Source organism: Pogoniulus pusillus, chromosome 29 (genome assembly GCF_015220805.1).
Source record: "Pogoniulus pusillus isolate bPogPus1 chromosome 29, bPogPus1.pri, whole genome shotgun sequence".
NCBI lineage: Eukaryota > Metazoa > Chordata > Aves > Piciformes > Lybiidae > Pogoniulus > Pogoniulus pusillus.
In genome coordinates this window covers 1,076,245-1,095,495 of record NC_087292.1, presented here as the reverse complement: position 1 = coordinate 1,095,495, position 19,251 = coordinate 1,076,245, and the positions used below count along the sequence as shown (strand labels likewise).

At 64.8% G+C, this 19,251-nt stretch overlaps 1 protein-coding gene across 1 annotated transcript; it reads right to left on the bottom strand.

Annotated features, from left to right (window-relative positions):
- Nucleotides 1-8,752: 8,752 nt before the first annotated feature.
- TGIF2 (TGFB induced factor homeobox 2) lies at nt 8,753-16,016 on the bottom strand. Its single transcript, XM_064167627.1, has 3 exons — nt 15,807-16,016; nt 14,605-14,843; nt 8,753-11,298 (listed from the first exon to the last, which is right to left on the bottom strand). The coding sequence occupies exons 1-3, from the start codon at nt 15,838-15,840 to the stop codon at nt 10,717-10,719; spliced, it is 855 nt and encodes a 284-aa protein (XP_064023697.1). The 5' UTR covers nt 15,841-16,016; the 3' UTR covers nt 8,753-10,716.
- Between the last annotated feature and the right edge of the window lie 3,235 nt (nt 16,017-19,251).

Sequence of the window (19,251 nt, the reverse complement as noted above, 5' to 3'; positions counted from 1 at the left end):
TTGGGGCTTTATTTGAGGTTTTGCTTGGGGTTTTGTGGTTGGGGTTTTGATTGGGTTTTTGGTTGGGTTTGGGGTTTTTGGTTGGGTTTTTAGTTTGGGATTTGGTTGTTTTGTTTGGGTTTTTTTTTTTTTTCTTTGGGGTTTTGGTTGGGTTGTTTCTGGTTTTTATTTGGGTCTTATTTGGGTTTTTTGTTTGGGGTTTTTGGGATGTTTGTGGTTTTGTTTGGGTCTTATTTGTTTTGTTTGGAGGTTTTGTTTATTTGGGGGTTTTGTTTGGGGTTTTTGGATTGTTTGTGGTTTTGTTTGGGTCTTATTTGTTTGTTTTGTTTGGAGGTTTTGTTTATTTGGGGGTTTTGTTTGGGATTTTTGGATTGTTTGTGGGTTTGTTTGGGTCTTATTTGTTTTGTTTGGAGGTTTTGTTTATTTGGGGGTTTTGTTTGGGATTTTTGTTTGGGGTTTTTGTTTGGGTTGTTTGTGTTTTTTGTTTGGATCTTGTTTGGTGGAGTTCTTTGGGGTTTTGTTGGAGGTTGTGTTTGGGGGTTTATTTTGTTTGGGTTTCTGTTTGGGGGTTTTGTTTGTAGCTTTATTGGGGGTTTTTATTTGGGGTTTGTTGGTTTGGTTTTTGTTTGAGGCTTTTGTTTGGGATTTGTTTTCTTTGGGGCATTTGGGGGTTTTTATTTGGGGTTTGGTTGGGTTGTTTGTGGCTTTGTTTGGGTCTTGTTTGTTGAGGTTTGTTTGGATCTTGTTTGGGTTTTTTTGTTTGGAGGTTTTGTTTATTCAGTGGGGGCTTTTTTTGGGGGGGGTTGCTTGGGTTTTTGTTTGGGTCTTGTTTGTTTGGGATTGTGTTTGGGGGTTTGTTTTGTTTGGCTTTTTATTTGTTGGGAGTTTTTGTTTGGGATTGTGTCTGGGGGTTATTTTGTTTGGGGTTTTGTTTGTTTGGGGTTCTGTCTGGAGGTTTATTTTTGTTGGGGTTTATTTTGGTTGGGGGTTGGTTTGTTGGGGGCTATTTATCTTGGGGGTTTTGTTTGGGGTTTGTCTGTTGGGGGTTATTCTGTTGGGGGTTTATTGTGTTTGGGGGTTTGTTGGGGGTTATTTTGTTGGGGGTTTCTTTTGTTTGGGGGTTTGTTTTGGGGGGTTATTTGGTTTGGGGGTTATTGTGTATGGGGGTTTGGTTTTGGGGGTTATTTTGTTTGGGGGTTATTGTGTTTGGGGTTTGTTTTTGGGGTTATTTTGTTGGAGGTTTCTTTGGGGGGTTTGTTTTGGGGGGTTATTTTGTTGGGGGGTTTGTGTTTGGGGGTTATTTGGTTTGGGGGTTATTGTGTATGGGGGTTTGTCTGTTGGGGGTTATTTGGTTTGGGGTTTATTGTGTTTGGGGGTTTGTGTTTGGGGGTTATTTGGTTTGGGGTTTATTGTGTTTGGGGGTTTGTGTTTGGGGGTTATTTGGTTTGGGGTTTATTGTGTTTGGGGGTTTGGTTTTGGGGGTTATTTGGTTTGGGGGTTATTGTGTTTGGGGGTTTGTGTTTGGGGGTTATTTGGTTTGGGGTTTATTGTGTTTGGGGATTTGTGTTTGGGGGTTATTTTGTTGGGGGTTTATTGTGGTTGGGGGTTTATTGTGTTTGGGGGTTATTTGGTTTGGGGTTTATTTCGTTTGGGGGTTTGTGTTTGGGGGTTATTTGGTTTGGGGTTTATTGTGTTTGGGGATTTGTGTTTGGGGGGTTATTTGGTTTGGGGTTTATTGTGGTTGGGGGTTTGTGTTTGGGGGTTATTTGGTTTGGGGTTTATTGTGGTTGGGGGTTTGTTGGGGGTTATTTCGTTTGGGGGGTTGTCTGTTGGGGGTTTTTGTTTGGTTGTAGTTCTGTTAGGGTTTTTTTTGCTTGGCTTTGGTGTTTGTTCCCCATGCACTTGCTTGAATGAGCCTGGAGACTGTGCTCCTGTCGTGGGGGTGGGGGCAGAAGCTTGGGAAGGTCCAGCAGGGTTGTTGGTAATCCAGAAGGCAAAAAAACCAACCAAAATAAATAAAAGTGAAGCCCTGAGTGCTGCCTGAGTGCCCTTGTCTCCTGTTCAGCCCTCTCAGACAGCTCTGCCCTCCCCCCCAGCCACTCTCAGCCATGGATTTAGGTTCCCATCAGAGCTTGGCCATAATGAACTCAGCTTCAGCATTGGCCTTGGCTGCCCTGGGTCATGCTGCCAGGGGTGTGGGGGGCAGTGGAAGGATGGCACAGCTCTGGTGAGATCCCTGCTGGAGCACTGAGCCCAGAGCTGGAGTCTCCATGACAGGAAAGGTCTGGAGGTGCTGGAAGGTGTCCAGAGCAGGGCCAGGAGGATGAGCAGAGGGCTGGAGCTGCTCTGCTGTGGGGACAGGCTGAGGGAGTTGGGGCTGTGCAGGCTGGAGAGGAGAAGGCTCTCAGGAGACCTTACTGTGGTCTTGCAGCGTCTGAAGGGGGCTGCAGGAAAGCTGGGGAGGGACTTCTGAGGGTGTCAGGCAGGGATAGGAGTGGGGGGAATGGATCCAAGCTAGAGGAGGGGAGATTGAGATTAGACCTTAGGAAGTTGTTCAGCATGAGGGTGCTGAGAGCCTGGCTGTGCTCACTGGGTGCAGGGAGGGTGTCTGTGGCTGTGCTCACTGGGTGCAGGGAGGGTGTCTGTGGCTGTGCTCACTGGGTGCAGGGAGGGTGTTTGTGGCTGTTCACTGGGTGCAGGGAGGGTGTTTGTGGCTGTTCACTGGGTGCAGGGAGGGTGTTTGTGGCTGTGCTCACTGGGTGCAGGGAGGGTGTCTGTGGCTGTGCTCACTGGGTGCAGGGAGGGTGTTTGTGGCTGTTCACTGGGTGCAGGGAGGGTGTTTGTGGCTGTGCTCACTGGGTGCAGGGAGGGTGTTTGTGGCTGTTCACTGGGTGCAGGGAGGGTGTTTGTGGCTGTGCTCACTGGGTGCAGGGAGGGTGTCTGTGGCTGTGCTCACTGGGTGCAGGGAGGGTGTCTGTGGCTGTGCTCACTGGGTGCAGGGAGGGTGTTTGTGGCTGTGCTCACTGGGGTGCAGGGAGGGTGTCTGTGGCTGTGCTCACTGGGTGCAGGGAGGGTGTCTGTGGCTGTGCTCACTGGGTGCAGGGAGGGTGTTTGTGGCTGTTCACTGGGTGCAGGGAGGGTGTTTGTGGCTGTTCACTGGGTGCAGGGAGGGTGTTTGTGGCTGTTCACTGGGTGCAGGGAGGGTGTCTGTGGCTGTGCTCACTGGGTGCAGGGAGGGTGTCTGTGGCTGTGCTCACTGGGTGCAGGGAGGGTGTCTGTGGCTGTTCACTGGGTGCAGGGAGGGTGTTTGTGGCTGTTCACTGGGTGCAGGGAGGGTGTCTGTGGCTGTGCTCACTGGGTGCAGGGAGGGTGTCTGTGACTGTTCACTGGGTGCAGGGAGGGTGTCTGTGGCTGTTCACTGGGTGCAGGGAGGGTGTCTGTGGCTGTGCTCACTGGGTGCAGGGAGGGTGTCTGTGGCTGTGCTCACTGGGTGCAGGGAGGGTGTCTGTGGCTGTGCTCACTGGGTGCAGGGAGGGTGTCTGTGGCTGTGTTCACTGGGTGCAGGGAGGGTGTTTGTGGCTGTTCACTGGGTGCAGGGAGGGTGTCTGTGGCTGTTCACTGGGTGCAGGGAGGGTGTCTGTGGCTGTTCACTGGGTGCAAGGTGTTTGTTGCTCTCTTCATTAGGTGTTTCTCAGCTCTGCTCTTCCAACAGAGGCTGCTGCTGGGGACCTGGCTGGCAGGCTGCGTTTGTGGGGGCTGAGCCTGCGCAGCAGCCTCTCCTGCCGGGGCCGCAGCCTCTCCTGCCGGGGCCGCAGCCTCTCCTGCCGGGGCCGCAGTCTCTCTCGCCCAGCTCTCCAGAGGTGCTCCCCAGGCCCCCGGGCCTTGGTCAGCTGCTCAGGGCCTTGGGGCGTTTCAGGCTGCAGCCACCAGAACCGAAGCAGCGCGCGGGACTCCGGCGTAAGGCTGCGTAGTGGAGGTCAGGTCCCGTGCCCGCCCCACTCGTGTTTGCTGCCACCTGGGAGCGGCAGCGCTACCGGCAGGCGGCAGCGCTCGGGCAGCACTGCCTGCCCGCGGCTGGCGCTGCCCTCCCGCTCAGCACCATGGCAGCGCGGCTGGGAGCGGGGCGGGGACAGACGCCTGCCCCTCCCCTCCTGTATCCTCATTGGTCACATGCCCAGGAATCCCTGCCCACTCCTGCTCGTGTGCTGTGGTCATTGGCTGACAGGACCAGAGGGGCGTGGTTTACCGCGGAGGACCATGGCAGCCGCGGGTCCGTCTCTGTCACCGTCCCGCCCGTGGCAGCTGCGGATCCGTACGCACCGCAGGCTGGGAGCTGAGCGCCTCTGCGCACCTCGCGTGGGGCACAGGCAGGAGCCAGAACTGAGCTCAGCTCACAGCCGAGCGCCTCTGCGCACCTCGCGTGGGGCACAGCAGGAGCCAGAACTGAGCCGAGCTCACAGCCGAGCGCCTCTGCGCACCTCGCGTGGGGCACAGGCAGGAGCCAGAACTGAGCTCAGCTCACAGCCGAGCGCCTCTGCGCACCTCGCGTGGGGCACAGGCAGGAGCCAGAACTGAGCTCGAGCTCACAGCCGAGCGCCTCTGCGCACCTCGCGTGGGGCACAGACAGGAGCCAGAACTGAGCCGAGCTCACAGCCGAGCGCCTCTGCGCACCTCGCGTGGGTCACACAGGAGCCAGAACTGAGCCCAGCTCACAGCCGAGCGCCTCTGCGCACCTCGCGTGGGGCACAGGCAGGAGCCAGAACTGAGCCGAGCTCACAGCCGAGCGCCTCTGCGCACCTCGCGTGGGGCACAGGCAGGAGCCAGAACTGAGCCCAGCTCACAGCCGAGCGCCTCTGCGCACCTCGCGTGGGGCACAGACAGGAGCCAGAACTGAGCCCAGCTCACAGCCGAGCGCCTCTGCGCACCTCGCGTGGGGCACAGGCAGGAGCCAGAACTGAGCCCAGCTCACAGCCGAGCGCCTCTGCGCACCTCGCGTGGGGCACAGACAGGAGCCAGAACTGAGCTCAGCTCACAGCCGAGAGCCTCTGCGCACCTCGCGTGGGGCACAGGCAGGAGCCAGAACTGAGCTCAGCTCACAGCCGAGCGCCTCTGCGCACCTCGCGTGGGGCACAGGCAGGAGCCAGAACTGAGCTCAGCTCACAGCCGAGCGCCTCTGCGCACCTCGCGTGGGGCACAGGCAGGAGCCAGAACTGAGCTCAGCTCACAGCCGAGAGCCTCTGCGCACCTCGCGTGGGGCACAGGCAGGAGCCAGAACTGAGCTCAGCTCACAGCCGAGAGCCTCTGCGCACCTCGCGTGGGGCACAGGCAGGAGCCAGAACTGAGCTCAGCTCACAGCCGAGCGCCTCTGCGCACCTCGCGTGGGGCACAGGCAGGAGCCAGAACTGAGCTCAGCTCACAGCCGAGCGCCTCTGCGCACCTCGCGTGGGGCACAGGCAGGAGCCAGAACTGAGCCGAGCTCACAGCCGAGCGCCTCTGCGCACCTCGCGTGGGTCACACAGGAGCCAGAACTGAGCCCCGCTCACAGCCGAGCGCCTCTGCGCTCCTCGCGTGGGGCACAGGCAGGAGCCAGAACTGAGCCCAGCTCACAGCCGAGCGCCTCTGCGCACCTCGCGTGGGGCACAGACAGGAGCCAGAACTGAGCTCAGCTCACAGCCGAGCGCCTCTGCGCACCTCGCGTGGGGCACAGGCAGGAGCCAGAACTGAGCCAGCTCACAGCCGAGCGCCTCTGCGCACCTCGCGTGGGGCACAGACAGGAGCCAGAACTGAGCTCAGCTCACAGCCGAGCGCCTCTGCGCACCTCGCGTGGGGCACAGGCAGGAGCCAGAACTGAGCTCAGCTCACAGCCGAGCGCCTCTGCGCACCTCGCGTGGGGCACAGGCAGGAGCCAGAACTGAGCTCAGCTCACAGCCGAGCGCCTCTGCGCACCTCGCGTGGGGCACAGGCAGGAGCCAGAACTGAGCTCAGCTCACAGCCGAGCGCCTCTGCGCACCTCGCGTGGGGCACAGGCAGGAGCCAGAACTGAGCCCAGCTCACAGCCGAGCGCCTCTGCGCACCTCGCGTGGGGCACAGGCAGGAGCCAGAACTGAGCTCAGCTCACAGCCGAGCGCCTCTGCGCACCTCGCGTGGGGCACAGGCAGGAGCCAGAACTGAGCTCAGCTCACAGCCGAGCGCCTCTGCGCACCTCGCGTGGGGCACAGACAGGAGCTAGAACTGAGCCCAGCTCACAGCCGAGCGCCTCTGCGCACCTCGCGTGGGGCACAGACAGGAGCTAGAACTGAGCCGAGCTCACAGCCGAGCGCCTCTGCGCACCTCGCGTGGGGCACGCAGGAAGCTCACAGCCGAGCGCGCCGGGGCCCGCGGCCAGGGGCAGCCAATCACAGCGCTGCCCGGGAGCACGTGGCTGTGACGCAGGCGGGCGGTGGCTGCAGCCAATCACAGAGCTCGGTGACGTTGAGCAAAATGGCCGCTCCCTGTCCTAAAATGGTGGGAGAGACAAAATGGCGGCGCCCTGCTCACACCCGGGAGGGTCGGCTGGGGGCTTCTACTTCCGGGTCAGCCGGGGGCGGGGCGGGAGAGCATCTCAGCCAATCAGCGCATGGCAATGACATCGTGGGGGCGGGGCTACTGGAGGCCTCGGGCGGGACAGGGCTGGCAGTGCCAGGGGGGGTGGCAGCAGGGCAGGGCTGGCAGTGCCAGGGGGGTGCCAGCAGAGCAGGGATGGCAGTGCCAGGTGGGGTGGCAGCAGAGCGGCAGCAGGGCAGGGCTGGCAGTGCCAGGTGGGGTGGCAGCAGGGCGGCAGCAGGGCAGGGCTGGCAGTGCCAGGGGGGTGGCAGCAGAGCAGGGCTGGCAGTGCCGGGGGGGTGGCAGCAGGGCAGGGCTGGCAGTGCCAGGTGGGGCAGCAGGAGGGTGGCAGCAGGGCAGGGCTGATAGTGCCGGGGAGGTGGCAGCATGCCGGGTGTCTGCCTGGGTGAGGGTGGGCACTGCCCTGCAGGGCTGCTCAGTGCCTCTGGCCCCACTGTTCTCTGCAGGCAGCAGCAGCTGGCACAGTGCCCTTGGCCTGACCCACAGCCTGGGCAGCACACCCCTGGTGCCCACAGATGCACCTTAGTGTGAGGTCTGTGCCCTGCTTAATGGGAGGTGCTGCAGTGCCCGCTGTGCCCCCTTGGCTGCACCAGGGTGCCAGCTCCCTCGTGCCCATGCTGCTGGCTGCCTGTGCCAGCTGCTCAGCAGGCACCACTCGAGCCCAGCATCCCCAGCAGCACAGACACAGGCCCTGGCACCAGGCTGGGCCATGCCCCGAGCAGCTATGCTGCAGCGCAGCTCTCTGTGGTGTGCTGGCAGGTGCCCAGCAGGATGCCCGGGGGGAGTTGTGGTGCTGCTGCTGCCCAGCTGGGGCTGTGCCCTGTGTGCTGCAGAACTTCCCCTCCCAGCTGCACTGGTCTGGAGCTCAGGGCGGTGCCCTGCAGGGCCTCCTCACCCCCAGGGCTGGCATGCAGCTATCAGGGATGCTGTCCTGAGGCCACAGCCCGGAATGGGCACGGCCAGAGCAGCGTTGGCTGTGCCATGGGAAGTGGGACAGCATCTTGGTGCCAAGGTTCCTCTGCACTCTGCAGTGCCTGAGTCTGGCCAGGGAAGCACAGGAGGCTGCAGGGCTGGCACGGGCCAGCAGGACCCCCCCAGAGGGGCACAGAACCCACTGGCAGGTTGGGCAGAGCCCTGCCTAGGAAGCAATTCTCAGCGTTGTGCTGAGTGCCAGGATGCCCAGAGAACTGCCTGCCCATGGCAGGCTGTGCCCAAGCCTGCTGCCAGCCCACCCTTCCCCACACACTTGAGTGCAAGTCCCTGGGGCAGAGGCCTGGGCATGCCCAAGGCAATGCCAGGGCACTGCTGTGCAGCTCGGCACCCCTGAGGTGTTGTTTGAGGCCAAGTGGCACACAGGTGGACCAGCTGTGTTTTGCCCAGCCACAGAGCGCTGGCACTGTGCAGCTCACCCCCTGAGTAGGGCTGGCAGTGCCTGCCCAAGTCCTGGCCTCAGCCCCTGTCCCTCCCCCTGGGCAGCTTGTGCAGGGTAGGGAGATGCCCTCTTGCTGCTCCTGCCAGTGCCCTTGCCCAGGGCTTTCCCCGGGGGCACATGAGCAAGGGCACCAGGTGCTGCCATCCTTCCATAGCACCTGCCCAGCTGCCAGAGGGTGAAGAGCCCCTGAAGGGGCTGCAAAGGGCTCGAGCTGGTGCCACCCCCCTCCACAGGGGTGTGGGGCTCAGGGCAAGGCGCCAAGCTGGGGCAGAGCTGGCAGCCCCGAGCTGGCATGTGGCAGCCCCACGCCTGCTGCCTGCCACAGCCCAGCTGAGCAGTGCCTGTGCTGCCACAGAGGGCAGGGCATGGACCCGAAGGCTTTGCAGGGCAAGGCTCCGGGGGGCCCTGCCCACCTCCCCGAGCTGCTGCAGCAGGCAGCTGGGCACGGTGGAGCCAAGGCGGCGGCGATGCCACCTCCGTGTTTCCATCAAGGGCCTCTGCCCCTGCCAGGCAGCAGGGTGGAAAACTCCTGTAGGCAACGAACAGAGCAGGGCAGGAGGATGGGGAGGGAGGAAGGGGGGGGCCTGTGCCAGGCACTGCCCCGGGAGTTCTGCTTGGGTTTTTCCCCGCACCTCAGACCTCCTTCAGCTGCTTTGGCATGGGGGGGCCGGAGCCTGGGCTCACACACAGCTCCTAGACACAAACCAGCCCCAGCCCCACCACCAAAACTAAACCCTTTTATTTGGCACGGGAAGAAGCCCAGGAGAGCATTTACAGCAGTTCTGCTTCGCTCCGCTGCCCGCTGCCCGCTGCCCGCTGCCCCCTGCCCCCTCCCCGGGCCGTCCGCAGGGCACCGACACTGCCCCGCGGCACCGGCACAGCTGCAGCTCCCTGCCCTGCGCGGGGGGGGAACCACTTTGGTCTGAACTGGGCCACAAGAGGAGGAGGAGACCGAGAGAAAACAAACGAAGACAGAAACATCCTCTCCAGCCTCCGGGGGAGGCAGCGGAACGGCAGGGGGGGCGGCAGGGCCAAGGGCTACCTAGGAACAAGGGAGGGGGCTCTAACGGAGGGCTGTGCTCGGAACGGAGACGGAGGGCAAGGGCTGGGCACCAGGTGGAGCCGGGGTGGGGGATGAGGATGCTGACAGCCCTGAGGTGGTGCCCTCTGCCCAGCCAGGCAGTGCCAGGGCTGCAGCCACCCCGGCGCCGCACAGCCACCCTCCGGGCACCGGGGAGCTCCCCTCCCTGTGCCCTCCTCTCGGGAGAAAAGGGGCAAAGGAAGAGCCCAGTCCCCAGATTCAGCTTCTCCCCTCCCTGGCCCCATCCAGCCCGCAGGCTGCTGCTCCCTGGGCACCGCCGCAGGGCACCAGGGCCCGGGGCAGTCATTACCTCTAATCATGCAACTTAATCACCAGGCTAACGAGCTAGGATTAGTGTTTCTCGGGGCAGGCGGCGGAGGCGCAGGGCAGCACCGCACCGGCTCCCCGCGGGCCGGGCCGGGGGGGCTCAGCCGGCTCCCGGCTGTCACTAGAGGTCCCCAGCAGCGCAGCCCAGCTCAGCCCTGCGGAGCAAGAGCGGAGGGAGGCGACCGCGCAGCACCGACAGGACTCGACCCCTGCGGGCCGCCGGGGCAGGGCAGCGGCAGCTGGGGCCGAGCCAGCTCCGCCGTGCGGCAGCCTGAGCCGCGGGCTGGGAGTGCTGCTGCGGCAGGGCACAGGATGCAGCTGCCCGAGCCTGCCGCAGGCTTCTTCCAGAGGGGTTAAAAACAAAACGAGTCATCAAAAACCCAAAGTGAAGAGGTTGGGTACAAAACTTCACAGTCTCAGCTTGGCCTCCAGCCTGCTGACAGCATCTGGAGGGCTCTGCACGGTGCTCTCTGCTCCAGCACAGTGCGCACAGGTTCAGCAGGGGCTGAAGAGGAAGGGGGGGGAGGGGGGGAGGGAAGTTGTGGAAATGCTTAGAGGAGGGGAAAAAGGAAAACAAAAACCCAACCAAACTGGGCACATAATAAAGTCACAGCTCAAGGGAAAAGGTCCCAACAAAAAAACATTGCTGAACAGCACCATGGAGATGTCTACTGGCAGCATCTCTAACACCCTAAAGCGGAGGGAGGGTGCCACGTTTGCTGCCCAGACCTGAGGTTTCCAGTCCTTGTGTCCCTGCCCCTGCCCTGGGCACACAGCTCCTGGCCAGCACCAGGCACCAAAAAGGCCCTCCGCAAACAAAGGGGGAGGAGGAGGGCGAAGGGACAGGGGGAGAGGTCCGAGAGGAGAAGCTTTTCACGCACAGCCCTTGAGACAGACACCGTCTGCGACCCAGAACTCAATTCCCTCTTGCTCGCCCTGCACAGACGGCGCTGGCAGGGACCCTGCTGCCAGGGGAGGGGGAGGGCAGTAGCTGGATGTGAGCCTGTCTCAGGGAAGGTGGCACCCGAGCAGGGCACCGAGGAGGCAGGAGGTTCTGCGCGGGCAGCCCCGCAGCGCGGGGAGAGGGCGGCCAAGCTGCCCAGGGCTTCCCCCGTGCCTGGCGGCAGCGGGGCCGCAGGGCGGCACAGCCCTTCCCCTCCCGCGGTGGCTGCCAGAGCCGGGGCTGCCCCGGTGAGCTGGCCAGGGCGGCATGAGCCCGGGAGGGTCAGGCACCCCCCGGGGAAGGGCAGGCTGTGGGCCGGGCCCGGGGGGGTTATTTGGCGAGGGAGGCGGCGGGGGGCTCGGTGCGGGGCGGGAGGGGCAGCTGCCCGCCGCGCCGCTGCGACTCCAGCTCGGCCGCCTTCTGCAGCGCCACCTCCACCAACAGCTGGAAGCTGCTGAAGTCGTCGCCGAAGAGCTCGGGGGGCGTGGGGGGCGGCGTGTTGAAGAGTCCGCTGGTGGGGCTGGCGGCCTCGGCCCGCGCCAGCAGGGCCACGGTGCTGCCGGGGGCAGCCTGCGCCGCCCTGGGGGCAGGGTCCGGCTCCGCTCGCCGCGGCCCGGGAGGCTTCTCCCAGTCGGGGCCGTGGGCGCTCACCACCGCCAGGCCGCCGCCCAGCGCCCGGACGGGGTGGCACAGTACCTGCGGGCACACGGACATGGAGAGCACCTTGGAGGCCCCGGCGGCCGTCACGGGAGGAGGCACCACCAGCACCCCGGCGCCGGCGCCCCGCGGCAGCGCCACGTCGGCAGCCTTGCCCCCGCGGCGGGAGATGGTGAACTGGTTGGGGTCCTTGCCGTCCTTGCGCAGCATGTCGGGCAGCAGCCGCCGCCGGGCGTTGATGAACCAGTTGCAGATCTGGCAGGAGAGAGGAGCAGGCTGCCCTCAGCCGGGGCTGCCCTCCGCCGGGGCTGCCCTCCGCCGGGGCTGCCCTCCGCCGGGGCTGCCCGGGGGTGGCCGGCCTCAGGCCGTGACCCAGCAGCAGCTCCTGCACACCCCAGCTGCCCCCCGCGGTCCCACACCTCCTTCCCGTGGGGCTCCAGAGAGGCAGAGCTGCTCCTGGCAGGGGCTGCCCAGCAACCCACGGAAACCCCAGCACCAACTGCTTCCTGGCTGGTACTACCCACTCGGGGTGGCCCCTTCCTCCCTGTGCCCCTGCCCCGGCAGTTCAGTGCTCCTGCCAAGCCCTGCCAGCCTCAGGGCACCACCGGCACTGCTGAGCAAACACAGCCAGGACAGTGCTGGGGCCGAGCAAGGCTGCCAGAGCCACCGGAGCTGCCAGGGCTCCCAGGCACTGCACGGAGCCAGCTCCAGCCCAGCTGCCTCCAGCCAGCTCCAGCCCACTCTCCCTTCTCCAGGCAGCCCGCCTCAGAGACCGGTGTGCCCGGCCACACTTCACACACCCTGCCCCGGGCACTGTGGCTGCCTGGAGCACACAGCCAGCAGGAGAGCAGCATGGATGGAAAGCCTTGAGCCCATCAGCTGACAGAGCTGCAGCCCCCACCCCGAGCAGGGCAGGAGTGCAGCATCACAGGGACACCTTCCCGTGCCCCCTGCCAGGCAGGGAGGTGGCAGCCAGCTCTGAGGGCTCCAGACCCTCGTGGGCACAGCCACGAGGCAGAGCTGCACAAGCCCTTCAGAAGCGCAGTGGCCATGGGCTCGGCCTCGGCCGCTCCAGCATCTTGATAGGGACTGCTCCAGCCAGACAAAGCCTGCTCCCTAGGGAACAACTCCAGGAGGATCAATCGGGGAGGGGGCGGTGGGGGTGGGGCAGTGCCTGACCTTTCCTAAATCAACAGCCGCTAAGAGACTGCCCCTGGGCAGAGCAAACTCTCCACCACTTGGATGGCAGCAGGATCTCAGCTGGCCTCTTTTTGTCTTCGAGACAATATTTGGCATTTAGCACTCTCCAGCACGCAGCCCTCCCCTCTTTGCCCTCTCCACACACCCTCCTGCAAGCCTCAGCGGGGTCCCCACGGCCACCGACTGCTGCCCTCCCCAGGCACAGGCCTGGGCTGCCAACCAACTCCACAGCACCGAGGAGCCCCTCAAGTCCTGCCAGTCCCCCCCTGCCGTGCTCCTTCCAGTACTCAGCTCCCTCTGGAGAAGGCGACGTGGAGATGGACACAGCCACCCCTCCCCACTGGTGACACCGCGGGGTGCCCCAGGGATCACCCGCCCCGGGAGCTGGCATGTACACCCAGCCATGGATAGCCAGCACCAGCACACCCTGGACCATCACCCTGGGCAGCATCTGCCCCACCAGCACCGTGAGCAGCAGCCCCTCTGCAGGGACACAAAGTCTGTCCTCACAGGAGGGCACAGGCCTGGCACCTGCCCCGAGCTGGGCAGCCTCACCAGCAGCAGGAACCACTGTTGCCTCCCGGGCAAGGGACACGAGTGGCTCCCCTGGCTCCCTGCAGAGCTGGGGCTGCTGCACTCCAGCCCTGGCTGCAGCTCCCCAGGCTGCTGCACTGGGCAGGGGGATGCAGTCACTGGCATGTGCTCAGCCAGTGGCTGTGGCAGAGGCCTGTGCCAAGCAGGCTCCTGTGAGGGTGGGGTCAGCACTGATGAATCCAACCCCACTGCCCCCCCCAGCCTTGCCATGAGGTGCCCCAGACCTCCACCCCATCGGGTGGAGCTGCCTCAATGGCAGCCTGTTGTGTCACCTCAGCCTGACCCAAAGCCCAGTGTCAATCCCGGGAAATGCCACCCGGCTGGCACCTCCTGCCCAGGGCTTGCAGGGCCAGACTCCCCAGCAGGCACAAGCTGGCTGCAGGGGGTCCCCAGGGGCAGACAATGGCTGGCGTGGCAAGGCCACATCTCGACACAGGCCATGTGCCTGCCAGATCCTTCTTGACCCCAACGAGCTCAGGGTCTGGACAGCTGGGCACATGCCAGCCCTGCTGCCACAAGCCCTGGGGTAAAACCCCACGTGCCAGGCACCACTGTGCTAACCCCAGTCCAGGACCAGCTGAGATTCCCACACTCCCAAAGCCACTGCTGCTCCCACACACACTTTCTGACTCCAGCCCTCCCAGGGCTGCCAGCCTGCCTTGGGAGCAGCTGCCTGGGCACCGATCTGCTGCACAGCCAGCACTGGAAGACAGTAAAATGCAAAAGGCTTTGCCCTGCTGGCCAGCAAGAGGAGCCCAGACAGGCACTGCCCACACAGTGTGTCTGGCCGTGGCTGGGACAGCTGGCCAGGGCCATGCCAAGCCGCAGGGCAAGGAGCCAGAAGTGCAGGGGAAGCCCCAAGGAAAGCTCAGCTGAAAGCCTGCTGGCCCCTGCCTGCCCTCCTGCACACCAGAGCTGCCTCCCACCCCCACCGTGCCCCCAGGAGCCAGAGAACACAGCACAGCACCCATTTACCTCCCACCCTGCCAGGCTGGGGAGAGGACCCTGGGCCTTGGTCACACAGCTTCTCCTTGCCTGGAGGCCTTGGCATGGATCAAAGGGACAGGCAGCAGCACGTAGGTTCTTTCCATGCCACCCCAACAGCAGACAGGGTGAAGGCTAAAGCACTGCTTGACCTCACTGCTGGCCAGGGCACAGCACCACAAGGAGGACATCAGCCCCCAGCTGAGGGCATGGACCTGCTGCCCAGGAGCCCTCAGCTGTGCAAAGCCCTTCCCTTTGCTGCACCTGGTGTAGCTGTGGGCAGGTGCAGTTGGTGCTGCTAAAGGCACACCTGGGGTCAAAGCCCAGCCCGGCCTCTGCCCTAAGACGGCTGCTCCCTGCCCAGAGCTGCATGCGGTGGGGGTCAGCCCTGACCCCTTTGCTGGGGCATGCCCAGGGCAATAGGATAAAGCAGCAACCCCCCCGAAACCCTCCCACCTCTGGCAGCTTTCACTAACACCAGGGTATGGCTTAGTTCGTCCCTGTCCCTCCAGCTTCTGGCCAGCCAAAAAGCTCTGCCACAGCACTGCCAAGAAACTGGTCCCTGGGCTCGGGCTCCTCCCTGTAAAAGAAGGTGCCCGCACACGGGTGGCTTTGTGTCCCTGGCACTCCCTGCCCTGCCTCCTCGCTGCCCTTCAGAGGCAAGCGGCTCCAGGGTGCCGAGCCCTCGGGGATTTCCAGCGGGGCTCTCCCGAGCCAGCCCGTGGCAGGCACTGCGGCGGCGGAGCCGGCGGCACCCCCTGCGTGCGAGGGGCTGGCTCGTACCTGCAGCACGGAGAGGCTGGTCTGCCCCGAGAGGCTCAGCTTCTCCTGCTCCGAGGGGTAGGCATTGAAGCGGTGCTCGTACAGCCAGTCCCGCAGGATCTTCACCGACTCCTTGGGCAGGTTGCCCCTTCTCTTCCTTTTGCTGGCCTGCGAGGGGTCCGCGGATGTGGCGCTGTCGTCCTCCCCGAAGTCGCTATCCGACATGGTGGAGCCGCCCGCGGACCTCTCCTGGCTGAAGCCTGGCAAGGTGGAAAGCAGAGAGCAGGCATCAGGCAGCGTCCGGCCAGGGCGGCGGGGGGCAGGGACCGCGGGGGGGCAGGGACCGCGGGGGGCAGGGGCGCGCCGCAACACCCCCCACGCAGCACCCACGCCTTTAGCTGGGGGGCGGCTCCGCGGCTGCTCGCCCCGCCGGGGACAACCCGGGGCACAGGGCCCCCGGTGGAGGAGAAGCCGCGGGCAGCGGCGCGGACAACAGCCCGGCCCGCGGCACTCGGCTCTGCCCGCACCCAGCCCCCGCAGCGCGGCGGAGCCTGCCCGGGACGGGCCCGCAGAGCTCGGGGCTGGGGGGCGAGAGAAAGCAGCCGGGAGCGGGAGCGCAGAGGAAATCTCGGCGGGAGGCCGGGGCCGGGCAGCCGGAGCCGTGCGGGGCGCAGGAACCACGCGGGGACATCGTGCGGCGGGACGGAGCCGGGGGGCGCCGGGACGGAGCCGGGGGGCGCCGGGGGCCGCTTCCCCGCGCTGCTGTCACGGGCCGGGGGCTCGGCTCGCCGGGGCGGACCAGGCCCCGCCGCCCCTCGGGCCGCAACAGGTAGCGCGGGCCCCGGCCCGCCGCGGACACAAAGCCGGGGAAGCGGCGAGCCCCGGGCTCCCCCCGCCCCCACCGCCGCTGCCCGGGAGACGAAGGAGAAAGAAAGAAGCTGGAAAGTGGCCGGCGGCGGCCCCGCTGCCCGCACCCCGCCGGCGGCAGCAGCCGGCCCCGAGCCCAGCGGCACCACGAGCCAAGCTCGGCCGGGCGCGGAGCGGGCAGAGCCCTCGGGCAGAGCCCTCCCGCCGAGCCCCCGCCGCCGCTCCGCAAACTTTTGGCGGCGGCTCCGGCCCGGCCAGCACAAAGGCGGCGGCGCTCGGCTCGGCGCTGCCCGGCCCGCCCTGCCCGCCGCCGGCCGGGACTCCATGTTTGCCACTCGCCCCGGCTGCGCGCTTACCCCCGGGCCGCCGCCGCCGCCTCGGCCCTTGCATGGGCCGCGCCGGGGTCGCTCCGCCGCCGCTCCGGTGCCGGGGCCGGGGGTGCGGCGGGACCCTCCCGCGGCGGCGGGGCGGGCGGCCGAGGCGCAGCGAAAAGTTTTGGGTGGGCGGCGGTGACAGATGCCGAGACAGAGTTCCCTTTGTTCCCGAGGAGGCAGGAACTCAGCCGGGCCCCCCGCCCCCGGCCCCGGCCCGCCCGCCCCCGGCTGTCACCGCCGCGGCACCGGGCAGCAGGGCACCCGAGCCCCCGCCCCGCCGAGCGCGGGGCCGCTACCTGGCGGCGGAGGCACCCCCGGCTCTGCCCCCGCGCCCCGGGAGGGGCACCGGCCCCGCGGGCTGCAGCAGCGCCGTGGCACCCCCCGCGCACAGCTGGCACCGGCCCCCACCGCGGGCACACGCACCGCAGCTGCCACGCGGGGGTACCCCGCACGGCTCCACACCAGCTCCTCCGCCCTGACCATGCTCTAGGGCTGACTGCGGTGGCTGAGCGCCGGGGGGGTGCTGGCGTCTGCGGGCAGGACAGAAGCAGGCACTGCCTGCGGCGGGGCCAGGTGTGGGTGGCAGCCCCAGGGACGGCAGAGCGCCCTGAGGCTGCTGCCCGGCTCGGAGGCGTCTTGGCTTGCCGAAGGGGCACTTGGAAGCCCAGCACCTTCCCGTGAGCGTGGAAGGTGCTCCAAGGCAAGGATGATGATCGAGGAGGCGCCAGGTGGGACCTCTGCTGTGTCACAGAATCAACCAGCTTGGAAGGGACCTCCAAGATCATCCAGTCCAATCTGACGAGCCGGGAAAGGGCTCTGGAGGCGTTATGGAGCTGGCTGCTGCTCTCACTGCGACAGCAGAGCCCACGGCTTTAAACGTTGGCATTTCAGAGCCAGCTCTGCACGCTGCTGGCCGGGGACGTGGCTCCTGCAGGACTTCCCCACCGTGTGCTCCGAGCCCTTCCCAGATGTGGTGTTAGGTCACTCCATCCTCTTCCCGACGCACAGGGCAGGTGAGCCCAGAAGGGGCTGTCTGGCCTGGCATGGTGCCTGGCATGGTGCCCTCCATCGCTGGGAAACACAGAGAGACCTGCTCTGGGAAGTGCTGCCCTGTCCCGTGGGCCAGGCACTCTCTAGGCTGCGTGGGCGATGCCGTGAGAAACACAAACATCCCTTCCAGCTTCTGGGATGGAGAAGGTACTGCCGTGGGGAGGCCAAGATCAGCCTCTCCAGCAGGCATCTCAGAGGGGTGCCAAGCAGAGAGAGCCGTCCTTTGGGGATATCTTCTTTGGGATGCCCGTCCCCTCTCCTGATGATGTCCGTGCCCATCTGTGCCCAGCCGAGCACAAGCACATCTGTGTGCATGCCCTGGGAGCTCTCTGCTCGTGGGGTGCAGCAGCCCCAAGGATCAGGAGATCCTGCTCTGCCTGTCTGCACCCAGAGCTTGTTTGCAGCAGGTGCTGGCTGGCACCCTGGCACTGGGTTTCCATTCAGGCATTGAGAAAAGCTGCCAGACCCTTTCAGGAGCTGGTTTTGGTGGGTGTAGAGCAGATTGCGTGGCACAATAAAGGGTCACATAGCAGAAGGGACCCGAAGAGAACTCCTCAAGGCACTTGTTCAGTGCTGCTGAAGCTTCAGTGGAGCTGTGCCCGCAGGCCCCCACCGGTCCGTCCCTGCAGCCCAGGCCAGCCGTGGCACCAGCCGTGGCACCGGCCCTGGCTGCAGACCCCACCTGCTGCAGGCAGGCCAAGGCGTGGTGCATCCCCAGCCCCCCTGCACGGCTCCTGCCTGCACACCGCAGCCCTCACCACGCAGGGTGGGTCCATCCTGCCCGCTCTGCGCCCTGCCTGGCACCCAGCCTGCCTGCGCCCCCTGAGCTGCTCCCGCGGGGTCTCTGGCAGCCGCCGTGCCCAGGCTGTGCTGTGCTCCTGCCTGGGCCTTCACCCTCTGTTCCTCTGCCTACGTGAGGCAGCCAGCAAGTGGTCCCTGGGCTCCAGAGCCTGCCCAGGTCTGCGCCAGGAGCCCTCCTGTGCTCCCGGGGCTGCGGTGCCAGGTGGCGTGGAGGTGGCTTTGGGGAAATCCTGCTGGGTGCCCGAGTGCAGCACCTGAGAGCCCAAACCCATGGAGCAGAAGCCAGAGAGCCCCCAGCTGAGGGGGGATTAGGAACCTTGTGGGGCCAGGGGCCAGGCAGGGGCTCTGGGGCATCTCCAGGGCTGCTTTGGCTAAGGGCTGGTCCGGGCTGAGTCCCCAGCAGCTGCCAGGTCTGGGCAGGGCCATTGGCATGACAATGCCACTAAACTCCAGCTATTTGAAAAACAATCAGGCAGCGAGAGCCCAGGGCTCAGGCTGCCCTCCCCTCGGGGACTGGGAGTTTTGGCCAGGAAAGGTGAATTTCAGAGAATCCCAGAACGGGTTGGGCTGGAAGGGACCTTAAAACTCAGCCAGCTCCAGCTCCTGCCATGGCAGGGACACCTCCCACCCGCGCAGGCTGCTCAGGGCCTCATCCAGCCTGCCCTGAACACCTCCAGGCAGGAGGCAGCCACAGCCTCCAGATGCCAGTCTCTCCCCAGCCTCACTCTCAACAATCCCTTCCCCAGCTCCACTCTCCCTCTCCCCTCTCCCAGCTCAAAGCCATTGGCCCTCAGCCTGCCACTGCCAGCCCTTGTCCAAAGTCCTTCCCCAGCTCTCCTGCAGCCCCTCCAGGCACTGCAAGGCTGCTCCCAGGTCTCCCTGCAGCCTTCTCCGCCCCTCTGATCATCTTTGTGTCCCTCCTGTGTGGTGACTGTGCCAGCTGCTGGCTTTGGCTCTCCAGCAGTGCAGGTGGCTCCTGGCTGAGGGCCAGGCTGGGATTCCCCAGCAGCACTGCTCCTGGGCACACTGTCACCAGGGCTTTGCTGCCTGCCTCTCCTCATGGCATGGCTGGAGCCCCTCAGGACTTCACCTCTGCCCTGCTCAGGGGAGCAGTGGGAGCCTCGGGTGTTGTGCTCCCTCACCCACCTCCAGCAGAGCCTGGGGACCGGCTGCTATGTCAGTGCCAGTGAGGGCCAGCGTGTGCCAGCTGGGCACCACCTGGCAACAGGCAGCTCTGCAAGAACACCTAGTGTCCCGCTGGCTGTGCCACAGCCCCCCCAGGGCAGGGCTCAGCTTTGCTTCATCAGCCCCATGCCCTCTCACCTCCTGCTGCCCCTGCCCGTGGGGCAGCTCGGCTGTTCCTGTTGCTCTTGCCAGAGCCAGCAGGGCAGAGCAGACCTGGTACTGCCCTGCCCTTTGCTCCTCTGGTACTCCTCTGACATTGGAGGTGGCAAAAGGAGCCGTGGTGCTCTGGAGACTTCAGGATGGAGCTCAGAGCACTGGAGAGTGAGACTCTTGGTCCCTGAGGTCTGGAGGCAGCCTCCCTGGCCTCCTGCTTGGGCAAAGGAGGGAATGA